The 23,488-nt window shown below is 40.1% G+C and overlaps 2 protein-coding genes across 3 annotated transcripts in view; one reads left to right on the top strand and one right to left on the bottom strand.

The window, feature by feature from the left end:
- Nucleotides 1–14,262, bottom strand: part of BTD (biotinidase) — a 37,785-nt gene extending 23,523 nt beyond the window's left edge. The window contains exon 1 of the mRNA XM_004419394.3: nucleotides 14,180–14,262. Coding sequence (XP_004419451.2) covers nucleotides 14,180–14,262 — 83 coding nt within the window. The remainder of the gene's footprint in view (nucleotides 1–14,179) is intronic.
- Nucleotides 14,263–14,432: 170 nt separating this feature from the next.
- The window catches only part of HACL1 (2-hydroxyacyl-CoA lyase 1), a 47,707-nt gene continuing 38,651 nt past the window's right edge, over nucleotides 14,433–23,488 (top strand). For both annotated transcript variants that reach the window (XM_087430588.1, XM_004419393.3), the window contains exons 1-6: nucleotides 14,433–14,570; nucleotides 14,749–14,853; nucleotides 19,180–19,220; nucleotides 20,012–20,092; nucleotides 21,070–21,142; nucleotides 23,106–23,183. In XM_087430588.1, coding sequence (XP_087286714.1) covers nucleotides 14,481–14,570; nucleotides 14,749–14,853; nucleotides 19,180–19,220; nucleotides 20,012–20,092; nucleotides 21,070–21,142; nucleotides 23,106–23,183 — 468 coding nt within the window. In that variant the 5' untranslated portion in view covers nucleotides 14,433–14,480. The remainder of the gene's footprint in view (nucleotides 14,571–14,748; nucleotides 14,854–19,179; nucleotides 19,221–20,011; nucleotides 20,093–21,069; nucleotides 21,143–23,105; nucleotides 23,184–23,488) is intronic.

Raw genomic sequence — 23,488 nt, 5'->3', positions numbered from 1 at the left:
ATTAAATTTAAGACCAACATATGAAAATTAATTGCATTCTAATACATTGGCCCCCCAAAACTAGAAAATGCAAATAAATAAATAAAAAGTAAAGTACTTAGGAATAAATCTAATAAAATATTTTTATTGAAAGACATTACGGAAGACTAAAATAAATGGAGAGATATATCATGCTAATGGCAAGATAGACTCAATAATATATAGATATTGTTCTACCCAAATTAACCTATAAATTCAATGTAATTTCAATCAAAATCCCAATGAGTATTTTATGGAACTTGATAAACTGATTCTATAATCTGTACAAAAGAGAAAAAGGCCAAAAAATAGGTCTAGTAGACAGAACAATGGCCCCTCAAAGATGTTCACATCCTAATCCCCAGAACCTGTGAGTATGTTAGGTTACATGGCAAAGGGGAATTAAGGTTGCTAATCAGCTGATGGTGAGACAGGCAGATTATCCTGGATTATCCAGGTAGTCTCAATGTAACCACGAGTGTTCTTATGAGGGGAAGAGGGGAGTAGAAGAAAGAGAACCAAGGAGATGGCAGCATGAGAAAGATTTGACCTGATATTGCTCACTTTGAAGATGAAGCCAAGAATATGGGAAGCCTCTAGAAGCTGGAAGGAGCAAGGCATGGATTCTCTCCTAGAGCTTCCAGAAATGAATGCAGTCCCCCCAACACCTTGATATTATCCCAGTGAGACCCATTTCAGACTTCTGAACTACGGACTGTAAGATATCTTATCTTACAGACTGTAAGATAAATTTATGTTGTTTTAAGCCATTAAGTTTGTGGTAATTTGTTACAGCAGCAATAGAAACTAATTACAATAGACAAGATGGTTTCAAAAGAAGAAAGTAGAAGGACTTGTCCTACCAACATAAAGACTTACTTTAAAAATATAAAAATTAAGATAGTGTGTGATTGGTGTTGGGATAAGAAAAGAACAGAGAGTTCAGAGACAGACCACAAGTATATGGAAACTTGATATATGACAGAGAAGACATTATGGATCACTGGGATAGGAATGAACTATACCATAAATGGGGCCTGGACAATGGATATTTTGGTAAATTGATTGCAAAAAGGGCTAGCAATTATTCCTCTCTCCTTATTCATGTTCCCTTATCATGTAACTTGAATGCCATCCCACTCAGAGTCTGAGTTCAGCCATGTAACTTGCTTTGGCTAATGGGATGTTAGCAAACATGACACACAAAGGCTTCCACAATGGGATCTGTCCCCTTTTGCAACCTGTTGCCATCATATGAAGAATCCCAGGAAAGCTTGCTGAATGAGGAGAAACACATGGCTCAGTGGCTATATGTCTGCCATTCCAGTGGACAATCAGTCAGTTTCCAATGGCAGAGTGACTTAGCTGATTAGCAACTGACCACAGACACCGGAAGAAGCCCAGCTGAGCCCAGCCTCACAGGATTATAAATTCAATAAACGATGGTTGGGTTACTGCACAAAATTGGTGTTCACTTGCCCGATGCACATAAACAAGCCAATTAATTATGGCATCAGCCTTTGGGAAAAGAAATCAGCTTTATTTTGCGAGATCGATCTGCAGGGAGAACAGGGGGCATGTGCTCAGATCTGTCTTCCCAATTTAGGATTGGGGTGAAATTTAAGAGGGTAGGGAGAACAGGCTGGCATGCTGGTGGGACAGGCTTTGATTGGTGGGCTTCAAACATTTATGGTTATGTTTTAAACATTTATGACAGGGTTCTAAACATTTATGATGAGGTTCTAAACTTTAATGATAGGGTTCTAAACATTTTTGATGAGATGGGGAAGGAATTTTAACACCAGATCTTCCTGAATGAGGGATCCCTTGCTTCTGATAAGAGTCCAACTTTCAAGTTCCAGTCATGTCCCGGTCCTTGGTTCTGCGGGAAGGAGGATCTTTGGTTCCGTGGTCATTTCAGGTCAAGGTTTCTTCTTTTGTGTGTGCTCTGGCTATGTGACTTTGCAGATTTTCTGAAAGGCAATTTTTTTTTTTTGGTGAGGAAGATTGGCCCTAAGCTAACAACCATTGCCGATCTTCCTCTTTTTGCTGAGGAAGATTAGCCCTGAGCTAACATCTGTGCCCATTTTCCTGTATTTTGTACATGGGATGCCACCACAGCATGGCTTTATGAGAAGTGCATAGGTCCGCACCCGGGGTCTGAACCCGCAAACTCTGGGCCGCTGAAGTGGAGCATGCGAACTTACCCACTACACCACTGGGCCAGCCCCTGAAAGGCAATTCTTAATCACTCTGTTGATAAGAGATGGGGTCAGTTGAACTGGTCCTGGAGGGCCCGCAGTTACAAATCTGCCCTTTTTGTTGCTCATTCCTCAAACTTGAGGGACACAGAGCGATGACTGCTCTAGCTTCTTCCTGCTGAAAAGGGGTGTAGGTTGTTTCATCTCATTAAACCAGTCTCTTAGTAAGACAGTGATGCAGGTGGGCTCCCCAAGTTTGGCCTATGTTGTGTAAGCAAGTAACCAGGTATTTAATAAAAAGCATTTTTAGAGAAACAAAAAGAAAAAGAAGGTCAATAGTTGGAGCAAATTATAAACCAGTTTTTGAGCCCAGGGGGCAGCCAGTCAAAGGATTTCTAGATGTCAGAATCAAAAGCATGTTTGCAGCTTGAAATGTCTCTGATAATGTCATCAGGTGTTCAAGTATCTTTCTGAGTGGCTTACACAGCAACAGACATGAATCTCCCTTAAGCTTATAGCAATATGTCCAGCTTCAGTTTGCAAGGCTTCAGGGAAAAGGGCAGGTTCGGTTCTCAATGATTCCAAATGAAAATGATGGAAAAAATTGAAAACATTAGTTTGGAGATTTGTAGCCAGATATTTCAGGAGACTAGAATAATTCAGGATCTAGTCTAGTTAACAGATATAAAACAAAACCTCAAAGACAATTATCAGAACTAGAACCTAATATCCATGAATGTGTATCACAGTTTGTATTGAAACATAATTTTCCTCTCTAAAATCACCCTCATTTTTACTAAAGATAGCCAAATTAGGACTAATTGGTTGGCAAAATGAGTCTAGTTTCAATAAACTTGGCCCAATTATTTACATAAACACAGCAAGAATAGCAATTGATCATATAGGCTCTTTTAAATCTGCTTTGCTGGGACTTTTCATAAGGAATCTCAGATTGAGCCTTAAAGGCTCCTCAAGGCCAGTAAAGCCAAGCCAAGGACTTTTCATCAGACTCTGCCTGCAATACCTACAGATCTGGGTGAAATCCTCACTTTTCCAGGTCCCCAAAATATCCTGAGGTTCCTTGCACCTGTCAGGGAAGTGACCTTCATTCACTTGGTAACTGCTGGGAAGCCTGTAAGCAAGGTACCAGGCCAATATTTCCAAGTGGCTTTATTGCATGAAGTCCAATCTTTGTTCCTCAGAAGCTGTCTTGTCATATCTGACTCTGCAAGTTTCTCTCAAATATGACATTCCAATGAAAGCTTTGGTAATATAACCAATGTTTACAATTTTGCCCTGTTATAAGGAGAAGAGACTCTTATTGAACTTATGCAAATAACTGTATTGCCATGAAAAAAATACTCACTCACTAAGAGTTTCCAAATTCTGGAGGGATCAGGCAGGGAGAAAAAAGAAATAAATGTTTCAATTCTGCTTATAAAAGTATAATTTACCAAATTGCTATAAGTCATAGTTAGCTTAAGAGAAAAGAGAAAAAGGTTTCCTTAAATCTGGAAAAAACCAAAACATTAAAAATCAGCAATATTTCAAATGAAAAGTCATAAAAATTATAATCATCCTCATCAGTTCATTCAGTCTTGTGTAATCAATTCTTGATCTTAATCTTCTGTTAGCAGGTTCATGATATCATCAGTTTCTCTGTTAGAGTTCTGTAATTTCTCACCCAGTTCAGTTTTATGATCTGAAAGTTTATCAGAAACCTGTATTCTAGAGCAAGTGTCAGAGTCCTTTCCATGAATCTCTCTGAAAATGAAATACATCTACAAAAACATCACAGTACAACAACTATCTGCAAATGACAAAAGACTCAAAAAGGGCACTTGATAAAGAAACTTGGCTATTTCTGTGACATACAACACTTCAAGATAATAACCAGAATTATGGCTGACAGCTGGGACAGATCAGAATTTTAGGAATGTTATATAATTTTTAAAACAATTATATCAATAATATTTACCTGCATAATATCATAGGTCCCTGTGAAACAATGCTTAGTTATCCATTTAACCATAGTGACAATTAAAGATTTTCAGGCCAATGCAGAAAATTAAATAGCTGTAAGAAAAACCTTAGCACCTGTGATTAAAGACCTGATAAAAACAATACAGGAAATTTATTTTGATAAAACATAAAATCCCTACCCTTCTGGTAGGCTACTCAAAGGAAAAAAACCTTTCATAATCTCTTCAACAAGAGCAGACTAAAAGTTCAAGAAAATTATCCTTTTAAGAGTGAGAAAACCAAATTCTAATTTTGTACCAGCTTGCTTTTGACAATAAAACTGATTTACTTAATTAGATTTACTTCAATCTTAGCCAACGTGACCATACATAAAACTCTTTTTTAGGGTTCCTCTTCCACAAACCTTCTATAACTTTTTTTTACTTCAAAGTTTGTCCCATACCTTCCTTTTATTTCCCATCTAGTACTTTGGGACAAATTTATCTTTCTTAACAAAACAACCAAAAATGTTTCCATTATTTATACCCTCTTTACTGAAAACATACATCTTACTTTCCATGAATACAAAGAATTTCCTTTCCCAGCTTTAATTACGTATATTAACCAGAACTTTTAACCCTTACACACCTTAGTGAAAACTTAAGTAAGAAACTATGAACTCTCTTTTATATTAGCATTCTAAACACTTTCCATAATTTCTAGAAACGTGCTACTTCATAGTACAATACATATATATATTTTTTGCTGGGGAAGAGTCGCCCTGAGGTAACATCTTTTGCCAATATTCCTCTTTTTGCTTGAGGAAGATTCGGCCTTTGCTAATATCTGTGCCAATCTTCCTCTACTTTGTATGTGGGTCGCCACCACAGCATGGCCGCTGACAAGTGGTATAGGTCCATGCCTGGGAACTGAACCCAGGCCACCAAAGTGGAGCACGCCGAACTTAACCACTAGGCCACAGGGCCAGCCCCTCAGTACAATTTTTAATAAATTACAAGACATGTTTACTAATAGACCCAAACATCTTTTAGTTTCTTTGTAATAAGAAGCCAAAAGTAGATAAACTTAGACATGTTTAGCAATAACGTTTCAGTATTTTATCTTATTTGAAAATGACCCAGATAGTCAATGAATTTTTTTATCATTTAATTTCATCTAGCCAAACTTCAAAGTTTCAAGTTATAAGAGAGATTTTGGAAGTTATCTTAAATATACATGACATAACACATAAAAAGTTCACCCAACACTTTTATCTTTTTCACATCTATTTAGTTTATTCATTCCCAATAATTATTTGGATTGCCCACAAAACTTCGTGAGACATTAAACAAAATTAGCTATCATTTTTAAGTTATTTTTGCTAGCCAGTTTTGCAATAGCGATAATATCAGCTTATTTCACCAAAAAATGTAGAATAAAGGCTGCATGTCTGCATTATATCCAATGCTGATAACTCTGAGGACACGTCCATTATTTTTTTTTTGTGAGGAAGATCAGCCCTGAGCTAACATCTGTGCCAATCCTCCTCTTTTTGCTGAGGAAGACCGGCTCTGAGCTAACATCTATTGTCAATCCTCCTCCTCTTTTTTCCCCCAAAGCCCCAGGAGATAGTTGTACGTCATAGTTGTACATCCTTCTAGTTGCTGTATGTGGGATGCGGCCTCGGCATGGCCGGAGAAGCGGTGCGTCGGTGTGCCCCCGGGATCTGAACGGGAGCTGCCAGTAGCGGAGCACACGCACTTAACCGCTAAGCCACGGGGCCGGCCCATGTCCATTTTAATCAAACCAACAAGCTTAAATAAGTTTTCAGTTACCAAAGATTAATTTATATCACGTTAACTTGGAAGACATTTGGGTTAGTTGCTATTATATTTAGAAATAATTTATATACACACTTACTTTAAGCCAAGTGAATAGAGCTCTTTAGAAATTATACCATCTGGAGGTAAAATATCACACATATGTAACATACATATAGACATACATACACAGAGACTCCACAGCTATTGTTTTGAAATTACTGCCATTAATCAGGTACAGTAATACAAGGCTCCCTAGTTATGAATCCAAATTTTGTTTTAAGCCTTCTTTACTAATATTTGTGGAGAAGACACTCAAGATGCTAGATTTTTGGTGAGGGTGCTCTTATGGCCATTTTTCTTTCCTTTTTTCCTTCAGTCTTAGGAATTGGTGACGGCCTAGATATTTCCTGGTGAGTTTGTAAGCTCTTTGAGATAAGGGAAATGGGTGGAATCTGAACTGCCTCTAGAGCTGCATTTCCAGTCTTGCAAGGATAAAAGAGGTTGACCCATCCTTTCAGATACATTTTTTCAATTTAGAAGTTTTTCCAATTTAAGGACCCATCCTCTGACCTTTGACAAGCAGGATATTAATAGTGACTCAAACCAATAAGCATTTATGGCTTAAGTATGGATGCAATAGGCATTCCCCAAAAGAGAGTGCAAAAGAAGCAGCCCTGACAAGATCCAGAAATTCACTCCCAAAAATAATCCAAGAAAGCAAAGGCTTCTGCTGCACAGGTGGTAATGCACTGACAAGCAATGAAGGTTGAGATGACAAAGGCCCCTGATGGACTGGGACCACTCATGAAAAACACCTCTGAGAGCTGATACAGCCGGACAAAGAGAGTACATCTCGGAACCCCAGTCAACTCAACTGGCCACCAAGATGCACACCAGTACGTGCATCCTCCAGATGGCAGAGACCAAAGCAGTCACAAAGCCAAGCTCTCAAGACATAGAACAAGACAAAAGGAAAAAACCCTCATCTTATACGTACATTAACAGCTTTAACTACGCCTTGGGTCTCTTGGAGCCAGATTAATACCTAGGAGGAAGGTGTTGTGGGGCTGGGGATTGCGTGTGCTTTACAGAGTCCGTTGCATGGACATTTTCTTGAGGTCGGTGGAGGACTCATCATCTACCCCATTCCATAACCAACTTACCCTACCACAGGAGTCTTCTCGAGGTGGTGAGAGCCCTAATGGCTCTTAACTTCTCGATCTGTGCCCACCAATTTTTCAGTCTTCTATGGTTTCCAAGATGACCCTTAGCAACACCTTCTACCTTATGTGCATACTCCATAGGTGGGCGCTACAGCAAAGTTTATTGCGGCCCACCCAGACAACAGGCTTATGGAGATGCCTGCTTCTTGCCCTATGGTATTTTTCCTTTTTATGACAAATGACCCAGAAGACAGAGACATGGAAAAATAGTGAGCATCTCTGGGAGGAGAAGGATCAATAAACCAATGAGCACTTAGTAGCTCATACTACATACTCATAGCTAAAAGTTGCCCAGTTTGGGAAAATGCAGCCTAAGGGGCTACAGGTGGGGATCTGATTAGTGTTTCCTGTTGTTTCAAAATTTAGACATGGCGGGTCAAAAGTATACTTATGCTGCAGCTAGAACCAGATCATGAAAATTTCAGGTATCCCCGAAACCAAGACCTTTACAATGAAGGCCAAGCCAAGGCTTCCTTCTTATGGCTAATGTAATTCCCTTGAGGCTGACGCGGTTTGGTAGGACCCTTAGCCACAAACAGGAGTGCAACCTGCATTTCTCCTCGACCATCTCTGACCGCAAAATGGAGTGCAATCACATTTTCGTCCCACCGTAGTTTTGAAACCATCTGCACCCCCAATCCTGAAGATTATCAAGCCAAGCCCTCAGGATACAAAATAATCTTGGTAAGATTCTGCAGTTCTTTGCAAACATATACAGCCTATGGAGGCTTTAGGTTGAAAGGTAGAGCCCTTGACTCTAAAGATTTCTTTGTTTGTCGGTTTAAAAGCTCACAAGGAGCCCAAAGTGGCCACTGTAATTTTAAATTATCCTGGGTTATCTTGTCAGCTGTTTACAGTTATCCTCATTTTAGGGGGCTTTTCCCAAAGTGACTGCAACAAACAAGGTAATATCTAAAGAGAGTTTGTTACAATCACCAAGAAACTCAGTCCCCAACAGCTAATTTTAATGAATAAAACAGTCAGACATAGACAAACATGAACAGACACCAAAATCCAATACTCTGGGACCCTATCCCATAGCTCGGGACTCTAACTCAATCCTTTTGAGTGCCCCAGTGGCTGGAACCTTTTACATTGTCTCCCTTAAACCCACAATCCTAGCTTTGGGACTTTAATCCAGCAAAAATCACCAGTGGGGCCTCTAACCTACGATCCTGATGAGATATTAGACAATTTTAGGCACAGGCACATTTTAATGAGGTCACTCACCCAAAAGACATCTGATCCTTGAGCTGTTTTCTTCTCCCAAAGCAAAAAAAAGGCCTTGGGGCCTGGAGCACCGGAGCGGGAAACAGGAATCCAATCAGTCGAGCCTCTAGACAAAATCATCTAGGCGCCGCTCGATGAAAAGACCCCATACCCCATCAGGGGTTCCAGAGCCTTGGGCGGGTGGTCACAGGACCCAGTCCCTTTGTGGTCACCAACTGTTACTGCACAAAATAGGGGTTCACTTGCCCAATGAGCATAAACAAGCCAATTAATTATGGCATCAGCCTTTGGGAAAAGAGATCAGCATTATTCTGAGACAGATCTGAGGGCACACTCCCCCTGTTCTCGCAGATCGATCTCAAAGTGAACCCCAATTTTGTGCAGTAACAGTTGTTTTAAGTCACTGAGTTTTAAAGTGGTTAATTACACAGAAAATCTAATTGACATAGATATTAAATGGAAAAAAACCCCTGGATTGCTACCTCCCATCATATATAAATATGAAAAACTAAACTTTTTGATGAAAATATAGAAAAAATATCTCTGTAACCTCAGGTTAAGGAAAGTTTTCTTAAACAAGCTACAAAGAGTATAAAACATAAAGGAAAAGAATTGTCAAATGTGACCATATACCAAAAAAACCCCCACAACTTTGCACCTCAAGAGTAACTATAAACAAAGTTAAAAGGTAAAGAATAGGTATTCAGAATATATAAAGAACATCTACAAATAAATAAGAAAAAGATCATCCAATAAATAAATGGGCAAAAGATATAAACAGGTAACTCACAGAAGAAGAAATCCAGATGGTATATTGATGTCTAAATCTATATATCTAAATTCATATCTCTATCTCTTCATTAGTAGTCAGGTAAAGGGAAATGAGAAGCCATTTCACATCCATCAGATTGGCAAAAAATTTTAAATTCCACAATTGAGGATGTGGAGAAAGGGGAGTTCTCCCCCATATACAGATGGTGGGAGTATAAACTGGCACAGTAACTTGGAGACCAATTTGGCAATATATAACAAAATTGATGACGACCCACTCCTAGACACATATACATAAAACTCACACATGTGCACAAGGAGACATGCAAGAATGTTCAGAGAAAACTGTGAACATCGACAAACTAAAAACAACCTAAATGTCCATTGCCTAAAGTACAGATAATGTGGGAATCATAAACAACAAATTCAAGACAGCAGTTACCTCTATGGCATAGGGAAGGAGGCGTAATGGGGGAGGGACACACAGGGGGCTTCGTTGTATTTGTAATGTGTTTCTTAAGCTAGGGGCTGGGTTCATGAGTGTGTATTAATCTCTGTTCCTATTCATGTGTCTGACAGATGTCATAAATATTAAATATATTTTAAAAATTGAATAAAACAATAAATCACAGCTAAGCTCTGAAGAGGAACTCAAAAGTTATGATGCAGAAAGAAGTCCAAGGGCTTGAGTTTTTCATCTTGAAGATGTCCTTCACCTGGGATTACACCCCAGTTCAAATCAAACCCTAGGAATCATTCAGAGATTCTGCCCTACAGCTGATTCTTTGTTTCTTGGACAGAGAATAGGTTAAAATCAAAACAAAACAATAAGGTACAATTTAAGAAGCTAAAGGAAGGGGCTGTAATGAAGGCTAATGGCAAAACAGAAGAAACAAATGAAAACAGAAAAGCATTTGAATCCTGGTACCATGTTTCCAAGGTAATAGCTGCCATCTTCCTCCCCCATGGACCACCCCCAAGTGTGTAGTTCCATCATATTGAGAAATACTAGATTATGATTTCTAAGCCATTTGAGATAAATCTCTTATGTCCTCATAGCATGACATATAGTTGTCACCATTTCCTGGTGCATTTTACACAAAATAAAAATCCTTATCAGTGATTTAATAATTGCTGATGTCAAATTACCCCAATTTTGCTTTAAAACACACACACACACACACACACACACAAACACAATGGACTAAGACAAAGCTAAAACAGGGAAACAACAGGTTCCTTCAGTTTCTGCCCCGCAGTGTTCCCTGCTCCGGTTCTGGGTCTTGCTGGCATTAAAATGCAGAGCAAAGATGAAGGGCTTGCAGGAATCCGACCTTTCTCCAGGTCGCACGATGACTGGGAAAAACTCCAGTTCCTGTCCACTGGCTAAGGCATTAAAACTGTCCCTGACAGTTCAGTCATAAAGTTGCTTTTCTCTGGTTTTGCTTTAAGCCTCTCTCCGACCTTTGGTACTCTGCGGTCCATAAATTTAATGAGAAGTAAACAAAATCAACTTAACCTGTTTTATTTAAAGAACCAGTTTATTATATTATTTTATTTCCTGCTCTATGTTGACATATTTCCTACAGCAGATTTCCTGCTGTACAGTTTTCAATGGTGGTTTTAAAAATAGTGTTCTACATAGATTTCCTTTTTTGTTATTGTTGCTTGCTTTTTGTTTGTATTTAAAATATTCAGTTTCAGTTGTTTTATTTCAGCCATTTTACTTTTATTTTCAGCCATTCTATAATGCATCACAAATAAACCCTAATTCATTTCTTCATTTGATAATCAAATGCTTATCATTTTGATAAAATAGGTTTGTGAGAATATTTTTCACAGGTTCAGTTAGTGTTATGCCTTTAAATAATCACAAAGATTTTTAGTGACTTTGTTAGTTTACTGAAATTAAAACATACTATCATACTATTTGGGCCTAAGGAGTTACTACCTGTGCAAGCTGGATATTTTAAATCTCTAGAGAGTATATTTTCTCTAGACACTATATTTGCAACTTTTACTAAATTACCTGGTTGCCTGGACATTCTTTTCACCCTGATGGAAGAAAGCCACCAAATAACTCTCTCATAATCTCAGGTCCAGAACCCACAAATAGAGTGATCAGTATAAAGACTCTTTGATGACTGGCTCTGCACTTTGGAGAGCATGTCATCACTACCTTAGCCTTTTCTTTAAAAAAAATTAGATTTGGGCCGGCCCAGTGGTGTAGTGGTTAAGTTTGTGTACTCCACTTCGGCAGCCTGGGATTTGTAGGTTCAGATCCCAGGCACGGACCAATGCACCGCTCGTCAAGCCATGCTGTGGCGGCACCCCATATAAAACAGGAAGACGGGCACAGATGTTAGCCCAGGGCCAATCTTCCTCAGCAAAAAGAGGAGGATCGGCAACGGATGTTACCTCAGGGCTAATCTTCCTCACCAAAAAAAAAAAATAATAATTAGAGTTATTCCTCTTTTGACCTCCTTCCACCAATAAATAAATAAACAAAATTCCAATAATATATCCAACAAATAAAATTCCACACCTACCACCAATGAAAGTAATAAAGAATGTGGTTAATGCTTACAAAGCCTGCACCAAGGGCCCTGGATAAGTTACAAAAGAATCCCAGAACCCTGTAATTACAATTGGATTGAAAGGAGTTGCTCCCAGTGCCTGCTAATCCTGGGGGTGAGGACTCTCACCATTTCTGCTGAATCATCAGACCTAAGTGAACAGTGGAACATTGTACCCTGAACAGAAAGGTGTAAGCAAGTTTAAACAGTCTGACTTTTCCCTTTGCTAAAGGGCAGAATCCAGTCAGTTGAGAATTTATCCATTTGCAAAACCAGTTAATCTGAATTCAGTGGGTTTGTTCCAATTCATAGTTCAATTCTCACTAGACTTTATTACTGAGTGATTCTGTCAGTGATCCTTTTTACACAGAAGTAGGCACAAGGCCCAGGAACTGACTACCATCTGTACAGTCTGTGCTGCCAATGTTAACCCAGCCCTGAACCTGTAAATCCAAACTGATCAAGAGTATTACTTTGGTAACAGACAATCACACATTTAATTGCTATTAATTCATGCCTCTAGTATGAGTACAGAGCCAGTGGTTCTCATGTTGGGCTGCAAATCAAAATTAGGTAGCAGCTTTAGAAAAACACAGGTACCTAACTTCTCCTGAGAAGCTGATTCAGAAGATATGGGATAGGGTTCAAGCAACTGTATTTTTAAAAAGCTTCCCAAGTGCTTCTGATGCAATGTGGGTACAGATTGTCACACAGATATGATATAAACAATACTACAGAGGGGGGTTGAGTCCATGCTTCTCAAACAGGGACAGAAGACACTATGCCAAGGTGTATGGCCTGGGCCTTGTTTGTTCAGCAAGAGCCCACAAGCCCATTGCAACCATGTGTCCTTCTGGCTCCCTTCTGGGCAGGATTTGTAACCATCCAGGGCCTGGCCAGCCGGGATCTTACCTTATCTCACTGAAAGAACATCACGTCTTAAAGGGACACAGAGCCCCTCCACCTGAGCTACTGTTCCTGGGAACGCCAGTCATACCAGGGACAGCCTCTTGGCAAGCATATAGCCTTTGTGTCCCCTGCCTATATAAGCAACCCCCTCCCCGCCCACGGTTGCAGGTGCACAGTGCTGTCCAGCTGGCAGCCACTGGACCTCCCTGTAAGTAACTCCCAATAAACCTATATGTCTCGTTCGCCGTCTCTGGGTCTTTTCTTTGGTCTGTCCGCAACCTATCCTGCACTGCTCACCCAACTAGGGGTGCAGCCAGACACAAGGACTATTCAAAGCCACATGAAGAACGTTTTGCATCTTTCTGGAATGTCAATTTTACTTGACAAGTAAGTAGATTAACTAGGTTCAAGAAACTCATCTCTTGCGGTCTAAGGGCTGAACAGTGACTACAATACAAGATTGGGAGTGTGTGGCATGGTCTGGATCCAAGAGCTCTGGGCAAGGTACTTATTTCCTTGCCTGGGAACTCAGTGTCCTCATCTATAGTAATATTGACACCAGCTCAAGACAAGGTTGACATAAGGGAAGCCATATTGTAGAAAAGAAACTCTATTGTAACTTTGAATGACCTCTGATTAACCCAGCAGGATATGCACCCTCCAGGAGATCTAACCACACTGTAGATTTGACCACCCCTGCCTGTGCAAATACCTCCCAGCTGCGATAAGATAACCCCGTTCTTCTGCATTCCTTAGGAATGAGATGACCTCCAAAAAGAGAGTCTATGCTGATAGCCATCATCAAGGAAAACTGAAAGATCTGGCATGGCAACCCACAGTCTGTAACATCAGAGGGTTGATATCCCTACCCCCCTCCCTTATAATCCACCAGGCTAACTGCTATCAGATTTTGTGCCCCCTTAAGATGGTTTTTTTGGACATTAGTCAGCCAACTTCCCTCCTGCTAGTGAGCTGTAATAAAATGCCCTTTCTCTCCTACCACCTTGCCTCTTGACTTGTCTTGTAGCACGCAGATGAACCCCCTTTCCAGGCGGTAACAATACGGGAGTAAAGGGTGCATTCTAGATTTAATTGACGCGTATTACTACGCTTCACGGACTACAAAGCCTAAGTTAGGAAAGCGTAAACCAAAAAGGGTATAAGTAAAAGCCTAGAACCCAGGGGAGCAGAAGCAATGACAACACGAGCCAAACATGACCTTGCCCAACGACCCGCGACATCTAGCCCACCTGGCTCCTGCAGCCCGCAACCCGCCCCCGCCACCCCCCGCAGCGGCCGGGAAGGAGGCGGGGCCGGGAGAGTGCACCCGTGCCACACCCCCTCCGCCCCCGCTCCTAGCCCTCCTCCCCCTCAAGTATGCGCATGCGCTACTCGCCCTTCGCGGCCCGAAAGGGCTGGGGAGGTCGGCAGACATGGCGAGAGGCTGCCGAGGTTTAGCTTCTTACCTGCTCGGCACAAGCCGCAGCCTCCCGCCCGTCCCGCCTCCTCCTGACACTCTGACCCGCTGAATGGAGAAGCCGGCTCTCATTGGAGAAGGAGTGTGTTTACATTCTGCCCTGACAGCGGACTGGTTGTAGCCCCGCCTCTTCCTTCTCGCTGTTTAATTCGGTTGGTCGCTCTCCTTCTGTCAGTCAGAGGAGGGGTCCCCCCAACCGCGGCCCACCTGTCTTCCGGGTTTCTTTCGCTGGGTGACTCCGTGTCAGCTTGCTGTCCACCGCGAGAGGGCCGTGCACTTTTAGGTAGAAGATGTCGGAAAGTAACTTGGCACAGCGCAAGGACAGAGACGAGATGCAGGTGTCTGGTGCTAAAGTCATCGCCCAGGCCCTGAAAACGCAAGTACGACAGTCACGACAGGATTGAAAGGCTCCTACGGAAGCCGGCGCGGGCCGAGATGTTGTCTTGGAGACGGGGAGCGCGGTGGGAGTGGGAGGGAGGGAGGTTTGCAGGTTTTCCTTTCAGCGCCTCGGGAGGGAACGGAGTGGCGGGCGTTTATTTCGCCCTTGTTGGTCCCCAGGGTGTGAAGTACATGTTTGGCATCGTCGGCATCCCAGTGATGGAAATCGCCGTTGCCGCCCAGGAGGTGGGCATCAAATACGTTGGGATGAGGAATGAGCAAGCGGTAAGTATGGACGCTGGGAGCCGAATGCGTGATTGGGAATGATTAATAATGATGGCAAATATTCTTTGTAGACACTCAGCGCTTACCGCTATTCCAATACTTTACACATACCAATCACAACAATCTTATGAGGCAAGAACTAGTGTTAATCCTAGTTGACAGGGGAGAAAAGTGAGGCACAGAGAGGTTAACTAATGTGCCCAAGGTGACAGCTGGTATTGGCAGAGGCAGGATTCGAACCCAGGGACAGCTGGTATTGGCAGAGGCAGGATTTGAACCTAGGTAGTCTGGGTCTGGAGTCCCTGCTGTTAATTCTATACGATATTGTGCTCTGCCAAGTCTAGAGTGTCAGAATTGGAAGGGACATTTCCTGGTCTGAATCTGGGCCCCCTGTCCTTCAGTCTCATATCTGTTATGTGTCTGTTTCTGTGTATTGTTTGTCTTGTCTGACTGTCCTATTAGACTGTGAGCTCCAGGAGGCAGGGATATTATTTATTCTTGACACATCTGTATCCCCAGCCGAAGTGGTGCCTGCAGATGATAGGTGCTCAGGGAGTACCTGTGAGGTGAATGGGTGAAGGCCAAGTCTCCTGTTGTATAGTAGGCGGCCCTGCAAAGTGATGGATAACACAAATGGTAAAGCCATGGCTGGAACTCAGGTGTCCCAAATCCTACTCCAGTCCTCATTCTTCCATATCACACTGCCGCCTTTCTTAGATCTTACTGGGGAGCACGAGAAGGGAAGATAGAACATATTGTCAATCCAGTCTCAGTTTTGCCTCTGTCAGCCCTGCCTCGTCCTTCTCTCAGCAGTGCTAGCTTAACAGATCGAGAACCCACTTCTGCAATGCCGTATGCTATCAGTCCATCTAAAGCTAACTAACTGTTCCTGCTTGCCACTCCCACTGTTGTGCTCTAATTGAAGTTCTTGCCAGCTCTTGCGCAGACAGCTACCTTGACCTCCTTCAGAGGTGCCCTTCCCTGCCACCCCCTGTGAGCTCCTGGAGAGCAGGAATTGTGGTTCATTTGTGTGTTACATAACCTGTGGGAGATATAATGAAGAAATGAGGTTTAGTCTTGACTTTCAAGCTGGTCACAGTCTGGGAAGGTGAGGGCAAGACACAGAAAAAAAATTATCTAGTATAATAACTCAGAATAGATACATGTATAAGGAACAGTGTATATAAAGAGTGACTGGTTCTCTTTGTGTGGGGCAGAGAAGATTACCTGTAGAGGCAATGTTTGTTCATGCTATTTCATCAAGATAGCTTAAAGGCGTGGTGGGCTGTGAGACTGGATAGGTATGCCAAGCTGAGGTGGTAGAGAGTCTATGGCTGGAAAAAGAGTGTGGATGTTTCTCAATAAACATTGGGTGAAACTGTAAAGGTTTTTTTAAATAGGTGGGAGATGTAATTAGATTTGTACTTTAGAAAGATGATTTTCATAGTCATATAAAGTATGGATCACAAGGGCAGCTTGAAGTTTTATTTCAGTCCCTATAAGCTTAGCTGAGGGCCTCCTTCAGTCCCAGGCGCTTTGTTGGGCACGGATATGGAGATGAATGATAGACAGTTCCTGTCTTTGAGGGGCTTATAACCTGCTGTGGAGACAGACACAAACAGACAATTTTATTATAATGTGATAAGTGCTGTGTTAGATATATCCAGGGTGCTATGGAAGCCCAGAAAAGGGTACCTAGGCTCAGCCTAAGACCTCAGAGAAGGTTTGCTGGAGGTGTCTTGAAGGATGAGTAGGGACTAACCAACTAGGAAGGAGAGGATAGGCTCTTCTGGAGATGATTCCTCGGTTTAGACTTGCTTGACTGACTAAGTGGATCATGGTGCCACTGACTTAGACTGGGAATACAGAGGGAATACAGAAGGAGGAGTCAATTTGGAGGGAAAAGGCAATGAATTCAGATTTGGACATAATGAGTTTGAGATGTCTGTAGGACACTCCCAGTGCCTATGCCCCTCAGTCAGCCTGACTCTTTGGAGTAATCGAAGGAAGCCTGAGCTAGTGCCTTAACTAAGGGTAATGACCAGGTGATTGAAAGAGAATGTGAGAACAGAGAAGCCGTTCAAGAGGCAGAAGAGGACTTGGCGTCCAAGGGCAAGTTTGTACTAAAGAGAAAGGTGTAGTTGGTTGTGATTTGGCTGTCTTTCACCAGATCCTTAGAGTAATCAAGACATATATTGACCAGTATTCCAGGAAGTAAGCATACTGTGAGGAATTTCACTGTTATGGAGAGCTTACTGTGTGCAGGCACTATTCTGAGTGTTTTACGTGTATTAACTGATTTCTTCCTCACAGCAATGCTGTGAATTATGCTCATGTTATAGATGAGGAAACTAAGGTGCAGAGTAACTTGCCAAAATTACACAGTAGAAATTAGGAGAGCCAGGATTTGAATCAAAACAATTTGAGTCGGGGCCCAGTCCCATGGCGTAGCGGTTAAGTGCACGTGCTCCACTGCTGGTGGCCTGGGTTCGGACCCCAGGCGCGCACCGATGCACTGCTTGTCAGGCCGTGCTCTGGTGGCGTCCCAATAAAGTAGAGGAAGATGGGCGCAGAGGTTAGCCCAGGGCCAGTCTTCCTCAGCAAAAAGAGGAGGATTGGCATGGATGTTAGCTCAGGGCTGATCTTCCTCACAAAAAAAAACAACAAAAACAGTTTGAGTCGGGTCTGCTCTCTTAAGTACTATGAACGCTGTTCTGCCTGTAAGTAATTTGGTAGAGAAATAGATTTTTTATGATCATAAAACCAGTTCCTTTTCCACTTTGGGTGTCTGTTACCAGAGAAATATAATTTTTGTTATATGTAGTTTTGTATTTTGCATTCTGCAGCAACATTTCTCACCCTGCTTTTAGTAAGTGAGCAATGTTCCTGCGTCCAAATAAGTGTTCTTTTTGCAGCAGATATTTTATTTTATACATTGCCTTTCTTAGGAATTGTCTTAATTATTGTCCTATGTGAATTTGGCCTTATGTGCAGAAGGGAAAAGAGACAAGGGGCAATAGAGAATAGCAACACAGAAAAAGTAGAGCCTTTGTGCAGCTTCTTAGTTGGGCATATGGTAGTGGTGCTGGTTAAGAGTATGATTCGTAAAAACTTATTTTTAATTTTTTACACTTATATTCCTCACATAGATTTATTTAAGTTCAGTATACTACACATAAAGTTGAATGAAGGTTAGAAAATGCATTATTATTATTTCTAAAAAAATGAGAAGAAATAATACTGGAAAAAATGATGTCCCAGACTAAGAAGAAGGATTTGTTTGAGAGGGCATTTAGCATTTTTCCAGGTTATCTTATATTTAATTTAGCACCTCCCTTCTCTTGCTGTTATGAGCTGAAGTGCAGTTTCAAAGTAAAAACTAACTATATGCAGGCCATAAAGGAAATCTCAACAGATCTCCAAGGATTGAAAACATACAGTATATGTAGCCTGACCGTGTGGAAATAAACTAAAATTCAATAACAGATAACTAGAAAATCCCAAAACATTTGAAAATTAAATAACACATTTGATACTTGGTAAATATTTGAAAAGATTAGTAAAATCAGTAAACTTCAGGGTAGACTGATCAATAATAGAAGAGAAAAAATATAAATTACTAATATCAGGACTGAAAAAGGAGACATCACTGTGGACCCTAATTAATCAATGGGTTGAAGAAGAAATCACAATGGAAAATGGAAAATATTTTGAATTGAATGATAATGGAAAGGTGAGATGTCAAACTTGTAAGCTATAGCTAAAGCAGTTCTTAGAGGAAATAGTTTGAAATGAGTCTATTAGTCAAGAAGATCAAAAACCAATACCCTAAGCTTACATTTTAAGAAGCTAGAAAAAGAAAACCAAATTGGACCCAAAATGACAGGAGTAAAATAATAAATACAAGAGCAGAAATCAGTGAAATAGAAAACAAATGAACAGTAGAGAAAAATCAACAAAGCCAAAAATTGGTTCTTTGAAAAATTTGATAAATCCCTAGCAATGCCAATGAAGAATAAAAGAAAAAAAACACAAGTTGCCAATATTAGCAATAAAAAAGAGAACATTCCTATTGATCCTCTAGATATTTAAGCAACTGTAAGAGAGTATTATGAATAAACTAGATAATATGGACAAATTCCTTGAAAAACTAAAAACCAGATTAGATATTAAACTGTTATTTGAAATTTACAGGTAGAACATTACTTGTTAAAATGGAAAGCATTTCGATTCCTCCTTTACCATTAACTTCTAGTCTCTTACTTAGTAGTAAATTATCATACACTGATCCCAATATGCTTAAGTCCCGGTGTTTTTTCTTTGTAGGCTTGTTATGCTGCCTCTGCGGTTGGATATCTGACAGGCAGGTAAACTGACTTTAAAAGAAAGTCAATTTCTTTTAAAGACTGTCTTAAACAGAGGTTCTTAAGAAATTACTTTATAGGGGCCAGCCCAGTGTCGTAATGTTAAGTTTGCGTGTTCTGCTTCAGCGGCCTGGGGTTTGCCGGTTCGGATCCTTGGCGTGGACCTATTCACTGCCCATCAAGCCATGCTGAGATGGCATCCCACATTGAAGAGCTAAACTCTACAACTATGATACACAATTATGTACTGGGGCTTTGGGGATAAAAAAGAAAAAGAGGAAGATTGGCAAAAGATGTTAGCGCAGGACCAATTTTCCTCAAAAAAGAAAATAAATAAATAACTTTATAAATGCAAAATGGCAAACCGAATTATATGGAGATACCTTTTCCTTGAGTGCTTTAAGCTTAGAAAGTCATCTAGGGTAAAGCATTAAAGTTTGATTAAAAAAAATTGGGGCAGAACCCTCACCTGACCATGCTGGCATCCTAATCTCAGACTTCTAGCTTCCAGAACTGTGAGAAATAAATTTCTATAGTTTATAAGCTAAAAAAAAAAAGAAAAAAAAATTGGGGCAGAATGCTATATTTCAGAATTACTTTCTGTTAAAGATCAATTGGTGTTATATTTATTTGTTAAGAAATTTTTAAACAACATTTTATTCCCCACACAAAAATGTACTCAGCAGTCAAAAATTTGCTTCTGTATGCTGTCAACTTGATTTAGCCCAAATATAATAGGAACAAGATATGAAGAGGTTAGTGAAATTTAAAAAAAAATTCTGTTTTGCTTTTAGGCCGGGAGCATGCCTTGTTGTTTCTGGCCCAGGTCTCATCCATGCCTTAGGTGGTATGGCAAATGCAAACATGAACTGTTGGTAAGTAGATTGTTATTATTGAAAACGTTTTCTTAAAAATTTCAGTACATGATTTTACTTAGTGGAGCAACACTGATCTGGTGTGGGAAGACGTGGAATCAAGTGCTTTGAGGGAATGGCTTAGTAAAAAGTTAAATTAGGAAGAGTATTAGGAAGAAAATAAAAAAAACATTAGTAATTTCTTTACCTAGAGATAAACACTGTTAACATCTTGGAATATATATGTATATATTACCTGTATCTATATATGTATGTGAATGTGAAGAATTATTTTTTAAAGATCCCAGCTCAGTATGCAAGAATGTATTTAATTCTTCACTTTGTTTTGCATAGTTAGCAAGAAAATTGAAATTCTTATATTTATTGAGTTTGTTGGTTATGTTTTAATCAATTCATAAGATATTTAATCTTCCTAGTGCAAGGACATTGTTTTCTTTCTTGACATGTGTTTCTTAAACTTTCTTCTTTCTTCCTTCCTAGGCTTTCTCTTTCTTATCTACTTTAGAGTCTGATATTTTCTGAGTAACTTTAGCTTTCTTTTTTTCTCCTTGAAGGATAAGAATTTTATTGCTGAGGAATTTCTCTCATTCTGCCACTTCCAAAATAGACTCACTTCGGAAAGTGTGAAAAAATTTTCTCCTCCTCTTAATCCCAAGAATAATAGTAAGGGCCTAAAAATTCATTTTACATCACCACACCTGGAGGTTTAGCATCAGCATCTAAAAGGGGAGGGAAAGAGAGGAGCATGGAGGAAAAACATTTACTATAAATTTTAGATTTTTCTGAAATTGAGGAAGGGTTCTCCACATCAGGTTGTTTCCTAAATCTTTATAAATCTACAGTTTTTAAGGGAAAATGTAATTCATTCTCTCTCTCTTTTAACATTCATTGAGAGTTTATTATTCGTTGGGCACTCTGCTGAGTATTTTATATGTTGATCTCATTTGTAATTCTCCTTTAAAAAATGAATGTTTCAGGCCCTTGATTGTGATTGGTGGTTCCTCTGAAAGAAGTCAGGAGACAATGGGAGCCTTCCAGGAGTTTCCTCAGGTACCCAACACTAAGATTTTTCCTCCAGAGTTTAGTAGCATAGTCACACACCATTAAAATTTATGGAGAAGAAATTAAAACTTCTGGCTGCAAAATAAACAAAATAAAATAGAGGTGGCTGAGGTAATTTAAAGGTGATTTTTCTTAACTACAGGACAACCTCAGTGTGGATATTAAGAAAGTGTAGGCTTTGGTTAGGAGCAATCTTCCAAGAAATACAGCTTTTTGACAGGCTTTTAAACTCAGAAAGTATGTTCTTCAAAGAGTCAAGAAAATGCGGGAATAAAAATGATTTGGGACTATGCCTCTCAGACTGTGGAAAAGTAAAAAGTTGAGAGTAAAAATCCTACTCAAATGACTATCAGTAGACTCTGGACAAGTTCATTTTTATTTTTGAAGGCTGAGGGAAAGTATTTAAAAATTTTTAAAAACTTGAAAGAATTTATCAACAAAATGCTACGGTTTTAAGAATAGTTATAGAAAGCACATAGGTGAGAGTGAATGATTAACACTTAAATGTGAATTATTTGAGCATTTACAGCACAAAGTTATGAGCAAAGTTAAAACCATTAGGGAAAGTCTATTGTTAAATCAGAAATCATTATGAGAACTTCAAAGTATAAACATGGAATTAATATAAAATACTAGATCTTGGTATAGGTTAATGAAAAAGTTATATTTTTATACTCTTAAAAGGGAATTGAAGTTTTACTTAGTTAATGGTAGAGAATAACAACAGTTATTTACAAGATGCTGATATATTTGAAAAATAAGTAGAGAAGATGTTATTTAAAAGGAAAATTAGGGGGACCGGCCCAGGTGGCGCAAGCAGTTAAGTGCGCGCGCTGCGCTGCCGCGGCCTGGGGTTCGCCGGTTCGGATCCCGGGCGCACACAGACGCACTGCTTATCAAGCCATGCTGTGGCGGCGTCCCATGTAAAGTGGAGGAAGATGGGCATGGATGTTAGCCCAGGGCCAGTCTTCCTCAGCAAAAAAGAGGAGGATTGGCAGATGTTAGCTCAGGGCTGATCTTCCTCACACACAAAAAAAAGAAATAAATAAATAAAAGGAAAATTAAAGTTACTGCAAAAACTTGATAGATGAAAAAAGAAAGCAGAGGATAACGTTCATGACAAATATTTTTTCCTGAAAAGGGAAATAGTAGTTTATTAGATGAAATTAAAAATTTGAGGAGAAAGATCACAGATTTTATTGAAAATCCAAATATCTGTTTCTTGTGGGAATACTTAAAACTAAACAACATGACCAGAACAGATTGAAAGTTAGCGGGTAATCTTAATTCTGTCGTGCTTGTGGGATTGAGACTACCGACTGTTCCATAGATTTCTATCATTCCTGTGGGACTAACACCACCAATTGTTCCATACATTCCATACCAAAAATATCAAGAGAAGTAGTTTCTATATAATGCTTCAAAGTACATTAAACAGTGAAAAATTACCACTACTGAATTTATGTAACCCAAACAGCACAGCAACAAAATATGTAACAGGAAAACTGCGAGAAATGTAAGAACAGATTATTATTGTAATGAGATGTAAGAGAGGAAGGTGTGTATTCCTGGCTGTGGAATTTCTGGGTCCCAGGATATCCTCATTTTAATTTTTAGCAGACATTGCCAACTTCCTTTCCGTTTATACGCTCACTAGCAGTTTATGAGAGTGCCTGTTTTCCTGTGTTGTGATAGATGCTGAATGTTATCTAACTTTTTCATTCTTGCCAATCTGAGAAATGAAAATGGTATCTTATTTTTATTTGCTTCCCGAATCATATTGAGGCATAAATTTGACTGTGCTTTGCATAGGCTTTTAAGAAACAGTCCAGGTAATGCATTTTCTCCGTCTTTCCTCTAAACATAGTAGAAAGTAATGACTTCACATTTTGTCTTTCTTCAGAAGAGTAATATGATCTGTGAGCTGAAGTGGTTTTCTTTATGCATATAGGTTGAAGCTTGTAGATTATATAGCAAGTTCTCTGCCCGGCCAAGCAGCATAGAAGCTATTCCCTCTATTATCGAAAAGGTACAGTATTTAATTACAAGCCCTCAAAGTCAAGTGGTTTTTCTCAGTTGCTCCTACCAGTATTATTTTTGTTGTCAATAGAATGAGCAACATATTCAGGGCCGGCCCTGTGGTGTAGTGGTTAAGTGCACACGCTCCGCTGCTGGTGGCCTGGGTTCGGATCTGGGCGCGCACTGACGTGCCGCTTGTCAGGCCATGCTGTGGCGGCGTCCCACATAAAGTGGAGGAAGACAGGCACGGATGTTAGCTCAGGGCCAGTCTTCCTCAGCAAAAAGAGGAGGATTGGCATGGATGTTAGCTCAGGG

This window comes from Ceratotherium simum, chromosome 5, assembly GCF_057802395.1.
Source record: "Ceratotherium simum simum isolate JZ-2026a chromosome 5, ASM5780239v1, whole genome shotgun sequence".
In the NCBI taxonomy this organism is placed as follows: Eukaryota; Metazoa; Chordata; class Mammalia; order Perissodactyla; family Rhinocerotidae; genus Ceratotherium; species Ceratotherium simum.
This window is presented reverse-complemented; position numbering and strand designations above follow the sequence as displayed.